This window comes from Maylandia zebra, linkage group LG6 (assembly GCF_041146795.1).
Source record: "Maylandia zebra isolate NMK-2024a linkage group LG6, Mzebra_GT3a, whole genome shotgun sequence".
In the NCBI taxonomy this organism is placed as follows: Eukaryota; Metazoa; Chordata; class Actinopteri; order Cichliformes; family Cichlidae; genus Maylandia; species Maylandia zebra.
In genome coordinates this window covers 1,596,185-1,617,891 of record NC_135172.1, presented here as the reverse complement: position 1 = coordinate 1,617,891, position 21,707 = coordinate 1,596,185, and the positions used below count along the sequence as shown (strand labels likewise).

At 40.0% G+C, this 21,707-nt stretch overlaps 1 protein-coding gene across 1 annotated transcript in view; it reads left to right on the top strand.

Moving 5' to 3' along the window:
- Nucleotides 1–586: 586 nt before the first annotated feature.
- The window catches only part of LOC105941465 (CD48 antigen), a 36,615-nt gene continuing 15,494 nt past the window's right edge, over nt 587–21,707 (top strand). The window contains exon 1 of the mRNA XM_012925032.3: nt 587–758. Within this exon, the coding sequence (XP_012780486.1) occupies nt 698–758 (61 nt within the window). The 5' untranslated portion in view covers nt 587–697. The remainder of the gene's footprint in view (nt 759–21,707) is intronic.

The window sequence follows — 21,707 nt, the reverse complement described above, 5'->3', positions numbered from 1 at the left end:
GTAGCGTTTTCAGTGGGAGAAACGTTTCGTCACTCATCCAACTGACTTCTTCAGTCTCAGCTGACTGCAGGTTTCCCCAACCTTATAAACGATATATTTGCATAATGACTGAAACCACCCACTGAAGGAACAATGATGAAGGAACTGTCCTCCCAACTGTCCTTCCAGGCCTTTGTTCCTTCAGTGGGCTAGTTTCAGTCATTCTGCAAATATATTGTTTATAAGGTTGGAAACCTGCAGTCAGCTGAGACTGAAGAAGTCAGTTGGATGAGTGACGAAACGTTTCTCCCACTGAAAACGTCCAGATGAACACAATCAACTTTTGGAGATCAATTATATTATTTGTACTAAAATATACATTTTCAATTGACTTTAACAAAAAGCAGAAGGAACAGTAAAGCTTGTTCTTATTTTTCTTTAAGATATCAAATTACAGTTTTTACTTGCATTCCTGAGCAGAAAAACATGTTTTATTGTTTGAACGTTATGCTTGATTAATGCCTGACTTCCCAGAGAAGTACCAGATTTCTAAAATTCATGTATGTCTTCTTGTTTTTATGACAGGTTGAAGGTTTCGGCTGCAGTATCACTGCCCACATCAGCAACAGGAAAAGTGCAGCTGCAAAGGCTGAACCAGAAGCAAATTTGTGGCAGTGACACCACACTCTCATCTCTCGTGACCCCACACTGTCAGAGGATGCATGTAAATGCATGCGGCATGGAAAAAACATATTTTTTCTTTGTTTGTTTCACAGCAGGTAAGCTTGCTTGTTTTTCTCATCAGCCAATCTTTTTGGTAAAATGGTTCTAGGAACCATATTATCTTGATATATACACAGTACAGCAGCTAAAATAACTATTGAACGCCACTTTTCCAAGTAAATACATTTCTAAAAGTGCTGTTGATATGAAATTCTTACCAGATGTCGACAATAATCCATCCAATCGACACATGCAAAGAAATCAAACCATATATGTCCATAAATTATGTGTAATAATGAGAAATGACTCAGGAAGTATTGACATGCATACTCTGTGTAAAAGCCTTGTTGTTGGTGATGACAGTTTCAAGGGCTTGAGGGTCCTGAGCAGTATCTTAGCTGGGGTGGCTGTAGCTCAGGAGGTCTCTGTCTGCATGCCAAGTATCCTTAGTATCTAAGATACAAACCTCAAGTTGCTCTCTGATGCATCCATCACAGTATGAATGTGCGTGAATGTTAGTTAGTGAGCACTTAAAACCATAGAAGAAAGTGTGAATGACTGTGTTTGGGTGAATGTGGCATGTTATGTAAAGCGCTTTGAGAATCAGTCCATTTATCATTCCCACGACTGCACTCTTCTGGACAGAGATCTTGGATGTTATTCCTGGGATCTGTTGGAGTCACTGCACCGAGTGCTCCGATTACCATTGGGACCACCGTTACCTTTACCCTCTACATTTTCTTGAGCTCGTCTCTGAGCCCTTGGTACTTCACCAGCTTCTCGTGTTCCTTCTTCCTTCCTTAACCATGTTGCTGTCATTCAGTATCACTACATCTATCATTACGGCTGTCTTCTTCTGTTCGTCTACCACCACTATGTCCAGTATATATACAGCCTGCACCTGGGGTCTTGCCTGGTGTGATAGACCCCAGCCTCTATGGATCTTGTGCTCAGAGCTTGTTGTTGTGCTGCCATGATGAAAAATCTATAGGCAGTTTTAGGTTTAGATCAACAAGTCATAAAGACAAGCATCCCACAGTAGTATCTATGAAATCGGCATTGAACAAATTTATAGAAAATCAAGTGTTTTAACAAATTGGAGTTTAAGAATTGATTTCAAGTCTTGTTTCTAACTTTGATGTTTAGTACAGAGATAATGGCTGCTATTTGCATGTGTACATTTAGTGCAGGCTACCATAAAACTTTCCATCTCATAGAAACATAGCACTCTGTGAATAGATGGCTCACAACCCCCCAAACATTGTGGTTAGCACCTTTTTTTTCTTTTCTTTTTCCAAATGTAGTATTTGTCTTTAGTCTACTGCATGTTACAAAGAATGTTTTTGTTCTATGTTGCTATTTAAAGTTCTGAAAGCTTAGAGGAGGGTTGTTTATGAATCCTGAAATCCTGCAAATGATTGGAGGACTGTTCAGAACTACATAAACTTGTGAAAATTCGGTGGGGTTTTTGTTACCGCTATGCAGAGTGTGCTTAAAAAAGAAAAAAGAAAAAGTATTTCATGATCCTCAGTATCTGTGTGTAGAAAATTACCCTCCAACTTGCTAAGAAACTACTAGATATCTAAACCAATTCTCTCTGGACGTTCGAACTCAGCTTGATCATTGATGAAGACTGTTACTGTGACCTGAAGGTTTATTGGCTTTACTTTCTACATTTTGTAATCGTATCACCAGACCTGCAGCTGATAGGTACCGACAGGCCAAGCGGAATGCGGCTCGGGTAGTGGCTGAAGCAAAAACTCGGGTGTGGCAGGAGTTCGGAGAGGCCATAGAAAAAGACTTTCAGACTGCCTCGAAGAGATTCTGGCAAACTGTCAAGCGTCTCAGTAGGGGAAAGCGGTGCTCTCAATTCAATTCAATTTTATTTATATAGCACCAAATCACAACAAAAGTCGCCTCAAGGCGCTTCACAGATACAGAGAAAAACCCAACAATCATATGACCCCCTATGAGCAGCACTTTGGCGACAGTGGGAAGGAAAAACTCCCTTTTAACAGGAAGAAACCTCCAACAGAACCAGGCTCAGGGAGGGGCGGGGCCATCTGCTGCGACTGGTTGGGGTGAGAGAAGGAAGACAGGATAAAGACATGCTGTGGAAGAGAGACAGAGGTTAATAACAGATATGATTCAATGCAGAGAGGTCTGTTAACACATAGTGAGTGAGAAAGGTGACTGGAAAGGAAAAACTCAATGCATCATGGGAATCCCCGGCAGCCTACGTCTATTGCAGCATAACTAAGGGAGGATTCAGGGTCACCTGGTCCAGCCCTAACTATATGCTTTAGCAAAAAGGAACGTTTTAAGCCTGATCTTAAAAGTAGAGATAGTGTCTGTCTCCTGAATCCAAACTGGAAGCTGGTTCCACAGAAGAGGGGCCTGAAAACTGAAGGCTCTGCCTCCCATTCTACTTTTAAATACTCTAGGAACAACAAGTAGGCCTGCAGAGCGAGAGCGAAGTGCTCTAATAGGGTGATATGGTACTACAAGGTCATTAAGATAAGATGGGGCCTGATTATTTAAGACCTTGTATGTGAGGAGCAGGATTTTGAATTCTGGATTTAACAGGAAGCCAATGAAGGGAAGCCAAAACAGGAGAAATCTGCTCTCTCTTTCTAGTCCCTGTCAGGACTCTTGCTGCAGCATTTTGGATTAGCTGAAGGCTTTTCAGTGAGTTTTCAGAACTTCCTGATAATAATGAATTACAGTCGTCCAGCCTGGAAGTAATAAATGCATGAACTAGTTTTTCAGCGTCACTCTGAGACAGGATATTTCTAACTTTAGAGATGTTGCACAAATGGAAGAAAGCAGTCTTACATATGTGTTTAATATGTGCGTTGAAGGACATGTCCTGGTCAAAAATGACTCCAAGGTTCCTCACAGTGTTACTGGAGGCCAAGGTAATGCCATCCAGAGTAAGAATCTGCTTAGATACCATATTTCTAAGATTTTCAGGGCCGAGTACAATAACCTCAGTTTGATCTGAATTAAGAAGCAGAAAGTTAGCGGCCATCCAGGTCTTTATGTCTTTAAGACATTCCTGCAGTTTAACTCATTGGTGTGTGTTATCTGGCTTCATGGACAGATAGAGCTGGGTGTCATCTGCATAGCAGTGTAAATGTATGCTATGTCTTCTAATGATGCTGCCTAAGGGAAGCATGTATAATGTAAACAGAATTGGTCCTAGCACTGAACCCTGTGGAACTCCATAATTAACCTCAGTGTGTGAAGAGGACTCTCCATTTACATGCACAAACTGGAGTCTATTAGATAGATATGATACAAACCACTGCAGTGCAGTACCTGTAATACCTACAGCATGTTCTAATCGCTCTAATAGGATATTATGGTCGACAGTATCGAACGCTGCACTGAGGTCTAGCAGGACAAGCACAGAGATGAGTCCACTGTCAGAGGCCATTAGAAGATCATTTGTAACCTTCACTAAAGCTGTTTCTGTGCTGTGATGAGCTCTGAAACCTGACTGAAACTCTTCAAATAAACCACTCCTCTGCAGATGATCTGTTAGCTGTTTGACAACTACTCTTTCAAGGATGTTCGATATGAAAGGAAGGTTGAAGATTGGCCTATAACTAGCTAAGACTGCTGGGTCTAGAGATGCTTTTTGAGTAAAGGTTTAACTACAGCCAGCCTGAAGGCCTGTGGTACATAGCTGATTATTAGAGATAGATTGATCATATTTAAGATCGAAGAATTAATTAATGGCAGGACTTCTTTGAGCAGTTTTGTAGGAATGGGGTCTAAAAGACACGTTGATGGTTTGGAGGAAGTAATTATTGAAGTTAACTCAGAAAGATCAATTAGAGAAAAAGAGTCTAACTTAACATCAATGGTACTAAGAGTAGCTGTAGATAATATTACATCTGTGGGATGATTATTGGTAATTTTTTCTCTAATGATAAAAATGTTATTTGTGAAGAAGTTCATGAAGTCATTACTAGTTAACGTTAAAGGGATGGTTGGCTCAACAGAGCTCTGACTGTTTGTCAGCCTGGCTACAGTGCTGAAGAGAAACCTGGGGTTGTTCTTATTTTCTTCAATCAGTGATGAATAGTAAGATGTTCTGGCTTTGCGGAGGGCTTTCTTATAAAGCAGCAAACTATTTCTCCAGGCTAAATGATGATCCTCTAAATTTGTAACTCTCCAATTTACGAGTCATCTGCTTTAGGCTACGTGTTTGAGAATTATACCACAGAGTCAGGTACTTCTGATTAGAGGCCTTAGTTTTCACAGGAGCTACAGTATCCAGAGTCGTACGTAGTGAGGAAGTGAAATTATTAACAAGATAATCGACCTCTGTTGGGGTGGCGTTCAGATAGCTGCTCTGCTCTATGTTGGTACAGGGCATTGAAGATGATAACAGTGGGTGGATTATATTCTTAAACTTAGTTACAGCGCTTTCAGAAAGACATCTACTTTGATAAAGTCTACTCTCCACCGCTGTGTAATCAATTATTGTAAATGTAAATGTTATCAGGAAATGATCAGACAGGAGAGGGTTTTCAGGAAACACTGTTAAATGTTCAGTTTCTATGCCATATGTTAAAACAAGATCTAGAGTGTGATTAAAGTGGTGGGTGGGTTCTTTTACATTTTGACAGAAGCCAATTGAGTCTAATAACAGATTAAATGCCATGTTGAGGCTGTCATTTTTAGCATCTACATGGATGTTAAAAGCACCCACAATAATTCTTTTATCTGAGCTCAGAACTAAATCAGATAAAAAGTCTGAGAAATCAGACAGAAACTCTGTGTAAGGCTAAGGTGGACGATAGATGATAACAAGTAAGACTGGTTTCTGAGTTTCACAGCTGGGGTGGACGAGGCTAAGCATCAGGCTTTCAAATGAATTAAAAGTCTGTCTGGGTCTTTGGTTGATTAATAGGCTGGTGTGAAACCGCACCCCCATTGCATATAATGGCTGATCAGACCACTTTGACACACAATGGGGATACTAAACAAAACACAATCATAAACAAAGAATGCAGCACAGTCTGGTTTGTTATTAAACTAAAGATCAAATAAGAAAATCAAAAGTATTGAATCCTAAACTCAATATCCAATTAAATGCTAATACTTTTTCTTTCAGGAGGTGGTGGTGCAGTCCAATTATCCTATTGTATTTAAGGGTAAGACGTAAAGAAACAAAGGTTAGTCAAAAGTCAAATTAACGAACTGGTGTGAATATGTAAGTAAACTAAATGTGCGTGCTTACAAATAGAACAAATTTATCCAAACCAGTCAATAAATTTATTGGAAACTAAAGTGTGTTATTGTGTTCAAATGAAGAAATGAAAATACACAAGAGTTACCGACTTTAGTGTGGCCATGGGTTTGGCCATCACATGGTGCCTGTGTTCAGTTTAGGTGCTTCTACCTGTTGTTTTTGTTTTGTTTTTTGCTTTCCTGCTAATGTGTCATTGTCTTTCTTCTCGCTGGGTGCATGATCTTCAAACTCTATTATACATCCAAGCTGCTATGAGAAATCAGTTTTCCGTGCATGATGAATCTCACCCTCAGTGGTCTCAGTATGTCCTCACAGCCAGCGCCAGTGGAGCTACTCGGTGACCTCTCACTGGCACAGACGGAGGGTCTGTGCCAGTGAGAGTGCAAATGTTTGCAATATAAAAATAAATGAAAAATGTAAACATCTATGTTTAGTGAACTTTGCAGTGTTGCTCTGTGGTGCAGCTACGACACTGTAGCAAAGTTTACACACTATGTCTACTTGATCCACGTCTGACTCCGCGAACCCATAATGTTTCCACACCACTGAAGTTTTTTTTACCTCTCTTTTCAACCAACGGCAGTCACTCTCCTCTCCAAATAACTTCTGCTTAGCTTTCCGAGCTTCCCTCGGGTCCTCTTAATTGTTGTGACACGTGTTCGAAATGCAGAGAGGTGCGCTCGATTTGCCACACGGAGCAGCGTGAGAGTAAAGCACGAGGGAGGGGCTAATAATCGGCTCAGTCATTTTTAATGATTGTTGAAAGCCCAGATCGTAATCGTGATTAAAATTCGATTAATTGAGCAGCCCTAAATAGGGGTCATCATTTTATCACCTCTAATATTTTTAATCATCTTTCTTTGCTGCTATTTTAAACATTGGTGATGCTTTTTTCCTGAACAAAGATGTAGAGATCATGGTTCTGTCATGAAACCGCTGTGCAGGCAGGAAAGGATCCAAAAGCAGACTTCACCAAGGTGTGACGTGAACTCCAAAATCCCAGCTTTCTTTGCTGGGAAAAGGCGATACAAAACTAAACTGGGAAATTCTAACTCACGAGGAAACACCGGGAGAGTGACACAGCCATGAGGGAGGATAAGACACGGAACTGAGGGAGACGCAGACATAAATGCACAGAAGGATCAGACGTGGAGCACACCTGACACAAATAAAGATAACAAAACAGGAGAAGAGCAAACACAACACGATGCACACTGATGGGAGACTATCAAAGTTAAACAGGAAGTACACTGGAGGGAGAGAGAGGACATGGAGGAACTGGGGGACGTAGATCAACATGACGAAATGAGGGGCAACGAGGCACAAGAACTCACACCACGATACAAACACAGACACACAGAGGGCAACAACACAGGGAGAAATCTAATAACTGAACTAACAGAACAACCCAGGCACTAAATAATAACAAAAGTAGACTTAACGTGATACAAAATGACATGAAGTACAAGAACACAAAACACTGGCTCAAATGGCCCAGAACCATGACAGGTGCATCCTTTCAATGACCACTGTTCACCCGTTTTAGACAGCAAACAGAAACATCTTTACCCTGTGTGAAATACAGCACGTGCTGTTTCAAGCGTAGTTGTCAGAATGTGGAACATTTGTGGATTTCCAAACTCCAGGTTCATCTTTGTCATCTTATATTCTTTTAATATGGTCAAAGATGTGAGGGCTACATATTTTTAAAATTGAATTTATCTTTAAACTTCAACACAATCAGAGACATCATTACACCTTTAAGCTCTTCTCTAACTGTTTACTGAAATGAAGAGTATTTTTTGTTAATAGCATTCATGATATCAGAGACGTTATTAGCCCTCCTCCTTGCTCTCTGACCACATGCCTTAACTGGCTGACAATCTCAAAGATCTTTGTATCAATATCTCTGAACACTCAACAACATCAGGCCTTTAATTTCTGGTTGTTTACCTAAACAAGCTGTTATTTAGCACTGACCCCTCCCACCTTCAGAATTTATCTCCAAAATATTAGAAAAAGTGGTGGCCAGCCAGCTTTCAGAGGTTTAAACTGCTCACAACATTTGAGATACATTTCAGTCTAAATTTCAACATGATATTTCACATTATATTTTAATGCATAGAGATACAGGTGAATATTCAACCCTTGTACACAGCAAATCCAGCATGTCCAAATTAACACTGTCGGATTTGATTTCAACACTATTAAAGTGTCTATATGGGTCCACACCAGAGAGTGTTAATTTAACTTTTTTTGGAGAGTTGGTACGTTAACTCTGATTTACACCAAATCTGTCTGGAGTTGATAATTTAACACTTGGTGTTAAGAGTTTATATATTAACTCTCAAAGAGTATTTTAGTTTAACTACGTAAGAGTTATCTTCTAATTCATTCTAAAAAGCGGGAACTTTACTGTTCTGAACTTCTAGAAATTTCTTTTGGAAATAAACATTTACTAAAAAGATGCAATGGTTTTTGAAAAACATTTATTCTGAACTGTGCACCACAATTTCAAAACATTTTCTGAAAGATGTAACAGTGTACATGTTCTCACTTTCATTAGAATTTTGTTTATCAAAAGGTCTGACATGGTAAATGCAAATAACAGCATTCTCATCACTTATTTCTTCAATACAATATGCATGTCCTTCATTCATCACTTTGTGGAACTTCAACGCACTTCTGCTCTCCCCCATATTCCATCTTCACAAGCATATCCTGTGTGGAGATTGAATAAAAATTAGTTGACACTAATTAATGGCACAAATAATCCAGTAAACAATTGCAGCACAGTAAAAAAAAAAAAAAGGAATCCTTTTTGAGCCATTACTTGTGTAAAGTATTTTCCCAAAAGACAAGGACACAGGCAACAGGTAATACTGAACTAAATGTAAAACCTCAACCTTTTTAATTTTTACCTAAACCGTGTGCACAAAACTCTGGAGGGATCTATGCTAACGTAGAATCCAGTCAGGACGTCTGCTACTGCTGTTTGCTCGTTTTTTTTTATGGGCGATCGTTTTCAGGCTTCAAGTAGGACCATTATACCAACATTTCACATTCTAGACATTGTTTTAGGTGTATTTGACCAAACGTTTGACTGAAAATTCACATGCAAGCTTTTTTCAAGGCTGTGGTATTTGCCCGCAAACAATACCTTTCAGCTAGCTAAAACAGAATATTATGCTATCAGCGAGCAACATGGCTAATGCCTTTCACACAGCTTTGTCTCAACTCCAAAGAGCCACAGAAGTAAAAGCTCATAATAATAATTGAAACAATCTTTGAAAAAATGACTTACCAAGCATGGCAAACAACTCAAACATGTAGAGCAAAATGTTCTGAAACGGCTTCACTTCAGCTTCGATTGGAGCCGTGCTGGGGGCGGAGTCTGTGAATGTACTCTGTTGGTGTCATAGCCCCTGTAGGAGTTCAGAGTTAGGAGGTCAAGAGTTAATGTTTCCATTGTAACACCTCCAGATTTGACAGAGAAACACTCATTTTTAACACTCGATTTTAACTACTATCATTTTACACCTCAGAGTTACATTAAAAGAATGTGACTCTGCTTAGAGTAAAATTAACTCTACTTTTGCAAGAAGACTATTAACACCAAAACATTTAACACTTTTGAATTTGCTGTGTACCCTTGGAAGTCTCAGCTGCCTTTCAAAGTACCTGACTGAGAGACTTATATCTCAGGGTCGCAGCTCTGGCTGGCTTCTTCCTCTGTCACTCTCACTAAAGCTTTTCAGTTCCTGTTGCTAATTTTGTGTCCTCCTCTGCGACTCCATCTTGTGTTGAGCTGCTAGGTTCTGCACTGCTATCGTGTTTGCTCTGTACATCCTCCGAGTTTGACACACCCTGAATAACTAAGAAGTCTCATATCTTTTTTACACAGATGATGTTCAGCTGTGTTTGTGTTTCAAACACTAGAACATAGCCAAATTATCTGTCCTTCAAGACTGCATACATACTGCAACAGAGAAGAAGACATCAGAGGGTCTTCTTCTGCATTTAAAAAACAAGACCAACATTGGCCATTAGACACACAAACAGGACTAGTCCTGAGTTTTTAGCTGTACTAGGTCTTTGCAAGTATTTTTTCTGCATTTCTCTTTGATTACATTGATGCTGATGCACATATTATAGAAATGTGGAAGAATATACAAGAGAAACCAAAAGATACTTAAAGTTTGTAATTATTATTCTTTGAATGATTTGGGTAACTGTTTGTTACAGTTTTTCACGATTACTAAGACACATTCCTGGAAAGCTGCTCTCCTTTTCCCCAAACTGTGAACACAAAACCCAATTTTCAAGCTACATTCACAAAACCTCTGACTCTTCTTGCAAAACCAAACTTTCACCCTAAAACAGTTGAATTTGTGCTCAAAACTGAACTATGCCGTCAAATCATGCCTCAAGTCAATCTAAATTATATTCTCTACTGAGTAGTCACTAAACACTACATAGAAAGTAGTTTATGTTATGTTAATGAGAGTGCGGGGAGTGAGTTGGAGGGTGGGGTGGGCTGCTTTTAACTATGTAAAGCACTTTGTGCTACATTTTTTTTTTGTATGAAAAGTGCTTTATAAATAAAGATTGATTGATTGATTTAATAAACTCAGCCGTCTGCTCCTTGCTATCTCAAATATAACAGGACACCGGAGTATATTCTCGAGCATCTGACACTTCTGATAATCAGCTGTCTGCTTGACATTTATTCAGCTGTGTAAAAACTATAACTTTAATCTCAGCCAAACCGATTTACTCAGGAACAAATAAAATACTGAAAAAAGTTATCTAAGTGACTTATATATCATGTTTAACCTGAGTAGCGAAAGACGGCGGTGGGTTTGAAAACGATTTGCCGGGAGTCCGGTGCTCTCACGGCTCTAGTGAGCCTCGCCCCCGGCTAACTATCGAGCTAGTGGGTAACAGACGTCTCCAAAAACGTCGGAGCGCTTTTGAAAATATGTGGTGTCCTGATAAACTGAGCAGATATTTGAGGTTTACACAGCTACATTCTCGCCTGAAAATATGTTAAATGTTTATTTTGTGACCCAGAAAGAATAATAAGAGTAATATTAAAACTAACAGCTGCCGCCATGGGGGGGGTCACGTGGCCAAGCATTAAGATGGCAGCTTAGCGGGGTCGCTCTCAGGACAGTGTACAAACTTTCTATAAAAAACCCTTGCATATGCTGTTAGTGTGGTCTGGAATATACGGCACTGACATGTCAAAAGCTTCATCTGTGAAACAGTGTGACATCTTTACCCGAAGACGCAAGACAGGCGCTATACCATCAACGTCCGACACAGATGCTAACATGGCTAGCATAGCCGAGGTTTTGGATGAACTCAAATCACTCCGGTCAGATTTTGGAGCCAAGTTGGACAGCATCGATATAAGACTGACTGGGATGGCGAGCGCAGTGACTGCACTGGAGGGTAAAGTCTCGGAGGTAAAGCAAGACATATTGAACCAGGGGGCTCATATCGAAGAGGCCGAAGCCCGCATTGCCGAAGTTGAAAGCACACTTGAGAAAACAGAAACGTCACTGAACTCGGCTATCAAACGAATCGCACTTCTTGAAGCCAAAACAGATGATTTGGAAAACCGCGGACGACGAAAGAACCTGCGCATCTTCGGCATAAAAGAGGGAGCAGAAGGGCAACAATCACTCTTCGACTTTATTAACATCATGCTACCTAAGTGGCTGGGGCTAGCGCCCGACAAGTCATTCACACTGGAGCGAGTGCATCGCACGCTTGCCTCCGGGAAACCAAACCAGAGCAGAGCGGTGCTTATTCGTTTCTTAAAATTCCGAGAGAAGGAACTGGTATATCGGGAAGCAAGAAAACAACAAATTACACATGATGGGGCCAAGATCACATTTGCACAGGATCTGTCTGCGGAGACGGTTCGGATCCGACGGGGATTTCACCCGGTTGTCAAACTGTTTATTGATATCAATGCCTTCCGTGGATTCCAGCACAACCCATGCAGACTCAGAATCCTGTACGGTGGGAAGATCCACCTCTTCTCAACACCTCAAGAAGCCGAAAAATTCTACAAGAATCTGCCGAAGGAAACAGCAGAGGATGCTCATCACCAGTGAGTTGGTTAAACAACAGGTTAACCATTAAGACACTCCATAAGACTGCCTCTGCTTCAACATAACCGACCAGTAATTGAGTCACTGATAAGAGACAGATAAAATTTTGAGCTCGAGTTTATGTGGGACTTATGTTACCATAACTGGGCGTTTTTAAGTGCATATTCGTTCTAAGTTTGATTGCAATCGTTTTTGGGTTGTATATTAACAGCTGAACCTCACCTAAGTCTTTTTTTTGTTTTGTTTTGTCCTACCAAGGGTAAACTTTACTTTATTATGGGGGAAGAATCAGTATCATTATATGGTTAGTGTACACTGTCTGATTTATGGGGTTTTGGAGAGGTCGCGTTGACTAGTTACTCCTCAGTGATGTGGATTAACGCCCTCCAAATAATTTGTTCAAGGGAGGGGGGAGACATTTCCAACAAGGAAATGCAAATGTTCAATCAGAAATTGTTTACAAGTTCTTTATCTGGTATGTGTGAGTGTGTGAATGTATGTGCAAACCTGCTTCTTCAATTTTTCCTTTACTTTGTTTATTTAAGTGAACAGTCTGACAATATTTTATGGAGAGGACAACTAAAGAGAACATTTTGAAGGTTAACATTACGACCTGGAACGTTAGGGGGATACGGAAGTTAGCTAAACTGAAACAAGTATTAAACTGACTAAAACATTTTAACTCTAGGATTATTTTCCTACAGGAATCTCATCTTACTGCATCAGAGATACATTTATTAACCAAAAGATGGCAGGGTCAGGTATATTTCTCTTCTTTTACTAGACATGCCAGAAGAGTCATTACTCTTATACATAAGTCAATCCCATTTCAAACTACGAGGGTGATTACAGATCCAAACGGGAGATATGTAATTGTGCAGGGCCGTATCTCCATGTTAGAAATAAACCTGATAAATATCTATGGCCCCAACGAGGATAACCCATCCTTCTATGAAAATCTATTTCTCACAATATCAACCTTGGAGGGCCTTTATATCATAGGAGGGGACTTCAATTGCGCCCTGGACCCTAACCTGGATAGGTCGTCTCAAACTGACACTACTCATACCCAGACTAGAAAAATACTTTTTAACTATATGAAAGATTTGAGATTAAATGAGGTCTGGAGAACAAGGAATCCAAATAACAGGGAATTTTCATGTTATTCTAGTTCGTATCAAAGTCATTCGCGGATAGACTACTTTCTTATCTCTACAGAGTTATTACCTTGTGTTGAGAACTGTTGGTATAACAGTATTGTGATTAGTGATCACGCAGCAGTATGTCTATCAGTTAGATTGGGCGAAGTTGATCAAGGTGTAAAGCGATGGAGGATGCAAACATTTTTGTTAAAGGACCCATCATTTGTCAAATTTATAGAAACTTGCATTGATCAATATTTTCAAATAAATAAAGATGAAACCACAGCTAGTATTAGGTGGGAAGCATTTAAAGCTTACATAAGAGGGGAAATTATAAGCTACAGTAGCAACAAGAGTAAGCAATATAACCAAGAATTAAAATCATTAGAAAGGCAAATTAAATCTAATGAAACAGAATTTTACCAGAGCAATGATCCCACTAAACTAAACAATCTGACTATTCTAAGAGCCAGGTATGATAAATTAACAGCAGAGAAAGTGGCAAAAAGTTTAATGTGGACCAAACAATTATTTTATGACCAAGGAGAGAAGGCAGGAAAATTATTGGCCTGGAGGATAAAAAAGATGCAAGCAGAAAAGGCCATCACCCACATAAAGTCCAAATCGGGTATTATAACAACAGACCCTTTAAAAATAAATGAAAATTTCAGAGAGTTTTATCAATCTTTATACCAATCTGAATATACGGGAAACAGAGAAACACAAGATGCATTTCTTGATCAGTTAAAATTTCAAACCCTCTCAGAAGAGGATAAAACAGCCCTTGATAGTCATTTAACAATAAAAGACCTGTCAGAAGCCATAGACGACCTGAATAGCGGTAAAACGCCTGGTCCTGATGGACTTCCAATGGAATTCTATAAAACATTTAAAAATAAATTAATACTGCCACTTCTTAACATGTATGAGGAGTCATATAAGTCCGGAATACTCCCAGACTCACTGAGATTAGCTACAATAACCCTTTTATTGAAGCCAAATAAGCCTCCGACTGAATGCTCCTCTTATAGGGGAATTAGTCTTATGGGATGTGATACGAAGATTTTGTGTAAAGCACTCTCTAGAAGACTAGATAAATGTGTGCCTAATTTGGTAACAGACGATCAACAAGGTTTTGTTAAAACGAGACAAGGCTATCATAATATAAGACGTGTCCTCAATGTACTTTATGAGAAAAACAATAGGGAGGACACTGCGCTGCTATCACTAGATGCGTGCAAAGCCTTCGATAGAATAGAATGGAATTATCTCTTACAAGTGCTCCCCAGATATGGACTAGGTGAAACATTCCTGAAATGGATCCGATTATTGTATACACATCCAACAGCACAAGTTTTAACTAATAATAACGTATCAAAACCCTTTAATTTACAGCGATCAACCAGGCAGGGCTGCCCTCTGTCACCAATTCTCTTTGTGTTAGCAATAGAACCTCTGGCCATAGCTGTGAGAGCAAATGCAGGAATATCAGGGACAAGAATTGGAGGAAGAGACCATCTAATTTCTTTATTTGCAGATGATATTATATTTTTTTTGACTAATCTGAAAGATAGTATCCCTAATTTAGTAACATTAATAAAAACATTTGGAGAATTTTCAGGATACAAAATTAACAATTCTAAATCAGAATTAATGTTTCTTAATGAGGAAGAAAGAAGAAGCCCTGTGGTGGCCACCCCATTTAAGACAACTACAACAGGCTTTAAATATTTAGGCATTAGGATCACTCCAAGCCTCAAGGACATAACCTCAATAAATTATGATCCCCTTGTAGGAGAGGTCACGGAAATGCTAAACCGTTGGACAAACCTGCCTGTATCTATGATAGGCCGGATAAATATCCTAAAAATGACAATTTTACCCAAATTTTTATATTACTTCCAAACACTTCCGTTGCCTCTACCAACTTCATTTTTTGACAGTTTAAACAAACTATTTAACCAATTTATTTGGAATAATAAGAAGGCAAGGCTCCGCTTACAACTACTTTACTTGCCCTATGAAAGAGGAGGTCTCCAAGTCCCCAACCTCAGATGGTATTATATGGCTGCCCAACTAACATCAGCCACCCATTATTTCTGCCCAACAACACCTCCAGCCTGGGTTGACATCGAGCAAAAATCTGTTCCAGATCTTCCCTTACACACTTTTCTATATTCTTCAGACACTAAGATATTAAAAAAAACTACAAGGAACCCTTTCTTGAAAAATACAATTATAATTTGGCATGCAGCTCATAAATATGTGGGCGATCCTCCATCGCTTTCGCGATTTACCCCTATTTGGGGAAATGAAAAGTTCACGCCTGGTAAAAGTGATGGGGGATTTAAAATATGGAAAAATAAAGGCATTCAAAAAATTAAAGACCTATATGCAGATGGCATGCTGCTCACATTTGATCAGTTGTGTAAAAAATATTTAATACCCCCAAAGCATTTTTTTAAATATTTACAATTGAAAAACTATTTGTCATCAAAACTGCAAAGGATTGCTGAACTTCCACCATTGACAAAAATAGAGGAGGTATGTGTTAAGAATACAAAAGGGAAAGGTTTTCTCTCTATATATTATAATTTACTGGTGCTTTCCTCCAAAGACTCAGCAGCAGATAAACTGGATGCTTGGAGAAGGGAGATCCAAGAGGACATAGATGAAAATGACTGGAACCAGGCTTGCTTAAAAGCACAAAAACAAACAATAAACACACGCTTTAAACTACTGCAATATAAATGGCTCATGAGAACCTATATAACACCTGTCAAGCTTCATCATATGTCCAATGATATTCCGGACATCTGTACTAAATGTCTAGTTGAAAAAGGAACTCTTCTTCATTGTCTATGGGAGTGTCCTAAAATCCAGGACTTTTGGAAAGATGTTATCAAATATCTGTCTGAAGTGTTTAAGGTAAAAATCCCTTTAATAGGAAAACTCTGTGTACTTGGAATATATCCAAGGGAATTTAAGCAATCGGGGAAAAAAACTAAATTACTGGACTACGGACTACTTCAAGCCAGAAGAGCCATTGCGCTATGTTGGAAGAGTATGGATGCTCCCTCCATGGGACTCTGGAAGAAGGAAATTGCAATCTCTCTAGGCCTGGAAAGACTGACATATATTGCCAAGGGCAAACAATGGGACTTTGTGAATATGTGGAAGCCATATATGACTATTTTAGGGAGTGGAGGTGAAGGACATTTATGAACAAAAAGGAAAAGAAGAAGGAAAGGAGGGGAGAATCTTGTCTATCCTAACCCATTGTATTTTTGTATTGCTGTGAGAACTATGCTCATTTCTACATTTGAATGTGATGTAGGCAGGTTTGATGTATGGATGGATGTGTGAATGTGAGGGTGTTCAACATTTGTTTGTATTGTACTATAAAAAATTTCAATAAAAATATATGGAAAAAAAAAACCAGCTGCCGCCATTGTTGGAAACTGAGCAGGGCCGCGCTATGAATTCTGGGACACAGCTTCTTCTTCTTCGGGGTTTAACGGCAGCTGGCATCCTTGTACATGCAGTGCTGCCATCTTCTGTTTCAGTCCGTTATTACACTCTTAAATCCTGCTACTTATTCCTGCGTCTTTTGTGATCTTACAAAGCTTCAAACATCGCATCGACTGTTAAATTAGTCGTTGACGATTTTGATAGCCGACGTAATCATGACTAGTCGACTAATCGTGGCAGCCCTACATGATTCCAAACATTTTTTACAAATAAATAACTGCAAAGTGGGGTGTGCGTAATTAATCAGCCCCCTGAGTCAATACTTTGTAGAACCACCTTTTGCTGCAATTACAGCTGCCAATCCTTTAACGTATGTCTCTACCAGCTTTGCACATCTAGAGACTGAAATCTTTGCCCATTCTTCTTTGCAAAACAGCTCCAGCTCAGTCAGATTAGATGGACAGCATTTGTGAACAGCAGTTTTCAGCTCTTGCCACAGATTCTCGATTGGATTTAGACACTTAACTATCTTTTCAATAATTTTTGAGATAAAAGGCAGTTTGGAAATAGGTCTGTAATTTGCAATAATATCAGGATCAAGAGCAGGTTTCTTGAGTAGAGGCTGATTCACTGCATGTTTAAGATTGACAGGTACAACACCAGAGGACAGACTACTATTTACAATGGATTGTACAGCTGATGCTATAGTGAGAAAAACCTCTTTGAAAAATCGAGGAGGGAGAGCATCATAAGGGGAACCTGAGGGCTTCATGTGAGCAACCAACTCCTGCACGCAGAGCAAGGAAACTGGCTCAAACCTGTCAAAGACAGCAGAACTAGGGACAGGGGTAGAAGGGTCGAGAACGGACTGGGAAGTCTGCGCTTTGACAGATAGCACTTTATCAATAAAGAAGTGCAGGAAGTTTTCTCAAGTTTCCTGAGAAGACTCGACACCAGCAGTCTGTGGAGCATGAAGGACCATGTCAATAGTCTTGAATAATAGCAGCAAAATGTTTCCTCTTAGCATCTTTTACAGTCTTCTGGTAGGAATTCCAGTAGTTTTGTAATATTTGGTATGACACCTGCAGTTGATCCTTCTTCCATTTACGTTCAGCTCTCCTACACTTTCTTCTGGCAGCCCGGGTGTCTTCATTCAGCCAGGGTTCAGATTTGGCTTTTACTTGCCTAAGCTTAAAGGGGGCCACCGAATCTAAAACAGTTTGGCAGACTGAGTACTCAGCTCTTCTGGAATCAGGAAGGTTGCAGTTCTGATTAAAAACAATAGAGAACTGACCAGCAGAGGAAGGATTAAAAATACGACAGCACCGAGCAACAACAGAAGGAGGATTAACTTTGGTACAAGAAAGGGAAACCTCAAACAAGACAGGCTTATGATCCGACCCTACAATGTCACAAACTTCTAAGTTAGAGACAGGTAAATTGTGAGTTAAAACAAGATCCAACGTGTGCCCATATTTTTGTGTAGGCACAGACACAGGTTGCACAAGATCAAAAGAGTCAATAAGATTTAAAAAGTCCTTTGCCATTGGCTTGTCAGGGCAGCACACATGAATATTGAAGTCCCCAACAATAAGGACATGATTGTATTTTGGCATAATTTCAGCCAACAGATCAGAAAAGTCATTTAAGACGTCCTTATTGTATTTGCGGAGTCTGTAAACCACAGCACAGAGCACTGTGTGAGAGCGACCTAGCTCAAACATACTCAGGTCAAAGCTACTAGGTGATGTTGATAAGGGCAGTGGTTTACATTTATACTGCTTCTTAAAAACAACCGCTAGTCCTCCTCCTCTGCCTGATATTCGAGGAGAGTTTAAAAAGCAGCAGTCATCTGGTAAAAGATCTGTGAAAGCACTGGACTCACCGGCCCTCAACCATGTCTCAGTTATACAGAGGAAATCCAGTCCTTGGGTCATAAATAAATCCCTTGCAATAAAAGTTTTATTACTCAGCGATCTAGTGTTCACCAATCCAAACCTGGTGGAGGTCAGCGTGTTCGTGGCTGACTGCGAGACCCGACACAGCAACCGCAGGTTCTATAGGTTCGCACTACGCCGACAAAGATGAGGGAAAATCCTTCGCGGCTGGGACATCTGATCCGAGCCAACAACGGGCACCAGCCAGGCATCGATGGGCTCCAGAGAGCGCGGAGAAAAGACATTGTGAGGCACAGATCCATGTTCGTTCCAAGAAGCCGGGGAAGAGCGCACCAAGTACGCCTTAAGTTTCACGAGCAGACCGCTGCATTTGCCCTGGCATCTGAAACGCTTTCGCCGTGAGGCCAGGATCCGAAAAAGGTTAGCTGGTAACCCAGATAGGAATGGAGGTAACGTCTTATGTCCAGTATAAGTTGCATTGGTAAGATCACTGGCAACTAGTCAGAGGTCCAGCAGAGTTTGGCGATTGTACATTAAAAGAGAGTTGACTCTAGCAATAAAAAAACAACACAAACAAACACAACAGGGGAAGAGGCAGATGGCGAGCCACACACACTGGCGCCATCTTGTAACTGTTGTCAACATTTACATACTATGATGTGAAAAAAGGTAACTACCTGTGCTCTTCTCTAAATGTTTGGATTATGGTGGACACGGTGAATCTACTGATGTTTGGTTGTACCCTTAGTCCGGCCTCCTTCATTGTCATACCATGGACAAGAACATGGTCTATCACAGTAGCTCTGATTTACAGTTTTTTCTGAATGCTTAAACCCTAACTGTGATTCCTGTAGCACAATCTCTAAAACTATTCAGACTTATAGCAAAACCACTCACTGAGTTTGCAAAACTAAAAGCACAAAAACTGCTTTGCACTCAGTTTGCAATTTTGTAACACACACTTTGCAAAACTGTAGGCACAATTCACTGCACAACACTCAATTACCAAATTTCCAACACACTCCTAGCAAAAGTATACACATGTATGGCTATCATTAACACTAATTTGCCAACTGTCTGGCACACTTTCACATGTGAAAACTTCTTTAGATAATTAGTTCACTTTGCAATCAGCCTAAGCACTATAATACAGGTAAGCTGTGTGTGCGGAGTACAATGGAGGGAGCAGGAAGAGTGAGAAGTAGAGGAGGCTGAGGAAGAGGACGTGGAGGTGAAGAAGTAGGATGAAGAGGACGACAAGGACAAGGAGGAGCAAGAGGAAGATGAGGAGGGGGGAGAGGAAGATGAGGAGGGGGGAGAGGAAGGGTAGGAAGAGTAAGAAATAGAATTGCTGATGACATCAGAGCTACAATAGTGGACCATGTAATCAACCGTGGAATGACCCTGAGGGTAGCTGGCCAACGGGTCCAGCCTAACTCGAGCCGCTACACTGTAGCAAGCATCATAAGGACATCTTGAAATGAGAATCGGTTAGTACAGTCACTTCGCACAAAGATTTGTAGCACTGCCATATGCCAATGAGAAACACACCAATACCATTGATGTAAAAATACTGAAATTGTTACTTTACAGAATTGCTAGATGACCAGATGCTGGGGCAGAGGAAGCATGTTCACTGCAGACCAAGTAACCCATATAGTCATTATGGCGATTGCAAATAATCCTATACTTGGAAATAAACACTTGTGTTTGTTTTGATGTGTTTGAATAAACACCAGTACTTGAAGTTTCGATCCCTCTATGCTTATGGATCTATGACAGAAGTATGAGCTCAAACTGACATAGCCTACCTTGTGCACAGAGAAAGCAAAAGCCAGATGTGTTTTGTATTCATACCATCAGTGTGCAGTTGGCGCATTGTGTGCTTAGTAGATGATGGCTTGTGTGTACTGTTTGATACGGAAACACCATTTTTACGAAGGTGTGAAGAGTTAATCTAGCTGTGTTCGCTTTTGCAAGAGAACTACAATGTTTTGATTATTGGGTGACAGGTTTTCTTATTTGTGTGAAGAGTTTTGCAAAATTAGCCAATAGTTACAAAAAATGTGCTTAAGCAATCAGAAAAAACTGTAATCTGATATCACATCATTAGCCACAAGTGTGATAAATTTTGAGTTGTTGTGTTCAACTGGTAAATGGACTGGTTCTTATATAGCGCTTTTCTACTCTGTCTGAGCACTCAAAGCGCTTTATACTACTAATTCATTCACCCAAACACACAAGCACTTTTTTCTGAGCTAAGTAGTCTACCATTCACACTCCGATGGATGCATCGGAGTTAGCATCCCTAGGCAAGATGCTAACACCATGTGGCAAAGGAGAGCAACATGGTGTTAGCATCTTGCCTAGGGATATTTGGCATGCAGACTGGGATCGAACCACCAACCTTCTGGTTAGTGTCTGACCTGCTCTGCCACCTGAGCTACAGTGTTTGACTTTTTCCACCTGTGCTCACCATTATGCAACACAGGTGCATCACAATGACAATGTGTTGACAAGATGTGTCTAAACAGATGAAAAGTGCTTATGGTTTTGCCAAAAGAGTGACTGATTCAATAAGTGGGTTCAGGCAATAGGGTTTAGTGTTTTAGCAATCGAGAAAAACTGTAAGTTACTTGCAAATTCAAAATAGTGCAGTACCCACTGAAGGTCAAGCTTTGTGCACAGTTGTCGAATGACACAGGAGAGATTTTGAAGCCTGAAGCTGCAGTAATTGCTTCTTAGTCCAGAGTCAGTCAGTGTTATTACAAACAATCTTGCATCCCATTTTAAAACAAATTTAATGGTGTTTTGACTTATTTATTGTTATTATTAATCAGTGATGATTTTTTACTGTGGTAAAAACAACAGGAAAGGTGATTTACCTGTATGACCTCTTCAGCATCATTGAACAAAGAAAGTAGCTCTTAGTGAGAGGAGAAATTCTGTCTGTCATATTGGAAACATATAAGAAAACATTTACATAGCATTTTCAGTGGGAGAAACATTTCTCAACTGAAAACGTTACAACCAGATGAACAGATTGGCTTACCTGGATGATTAAACATGCTTCAAGACATTTACGCAAAAGTAATTTTAGCAT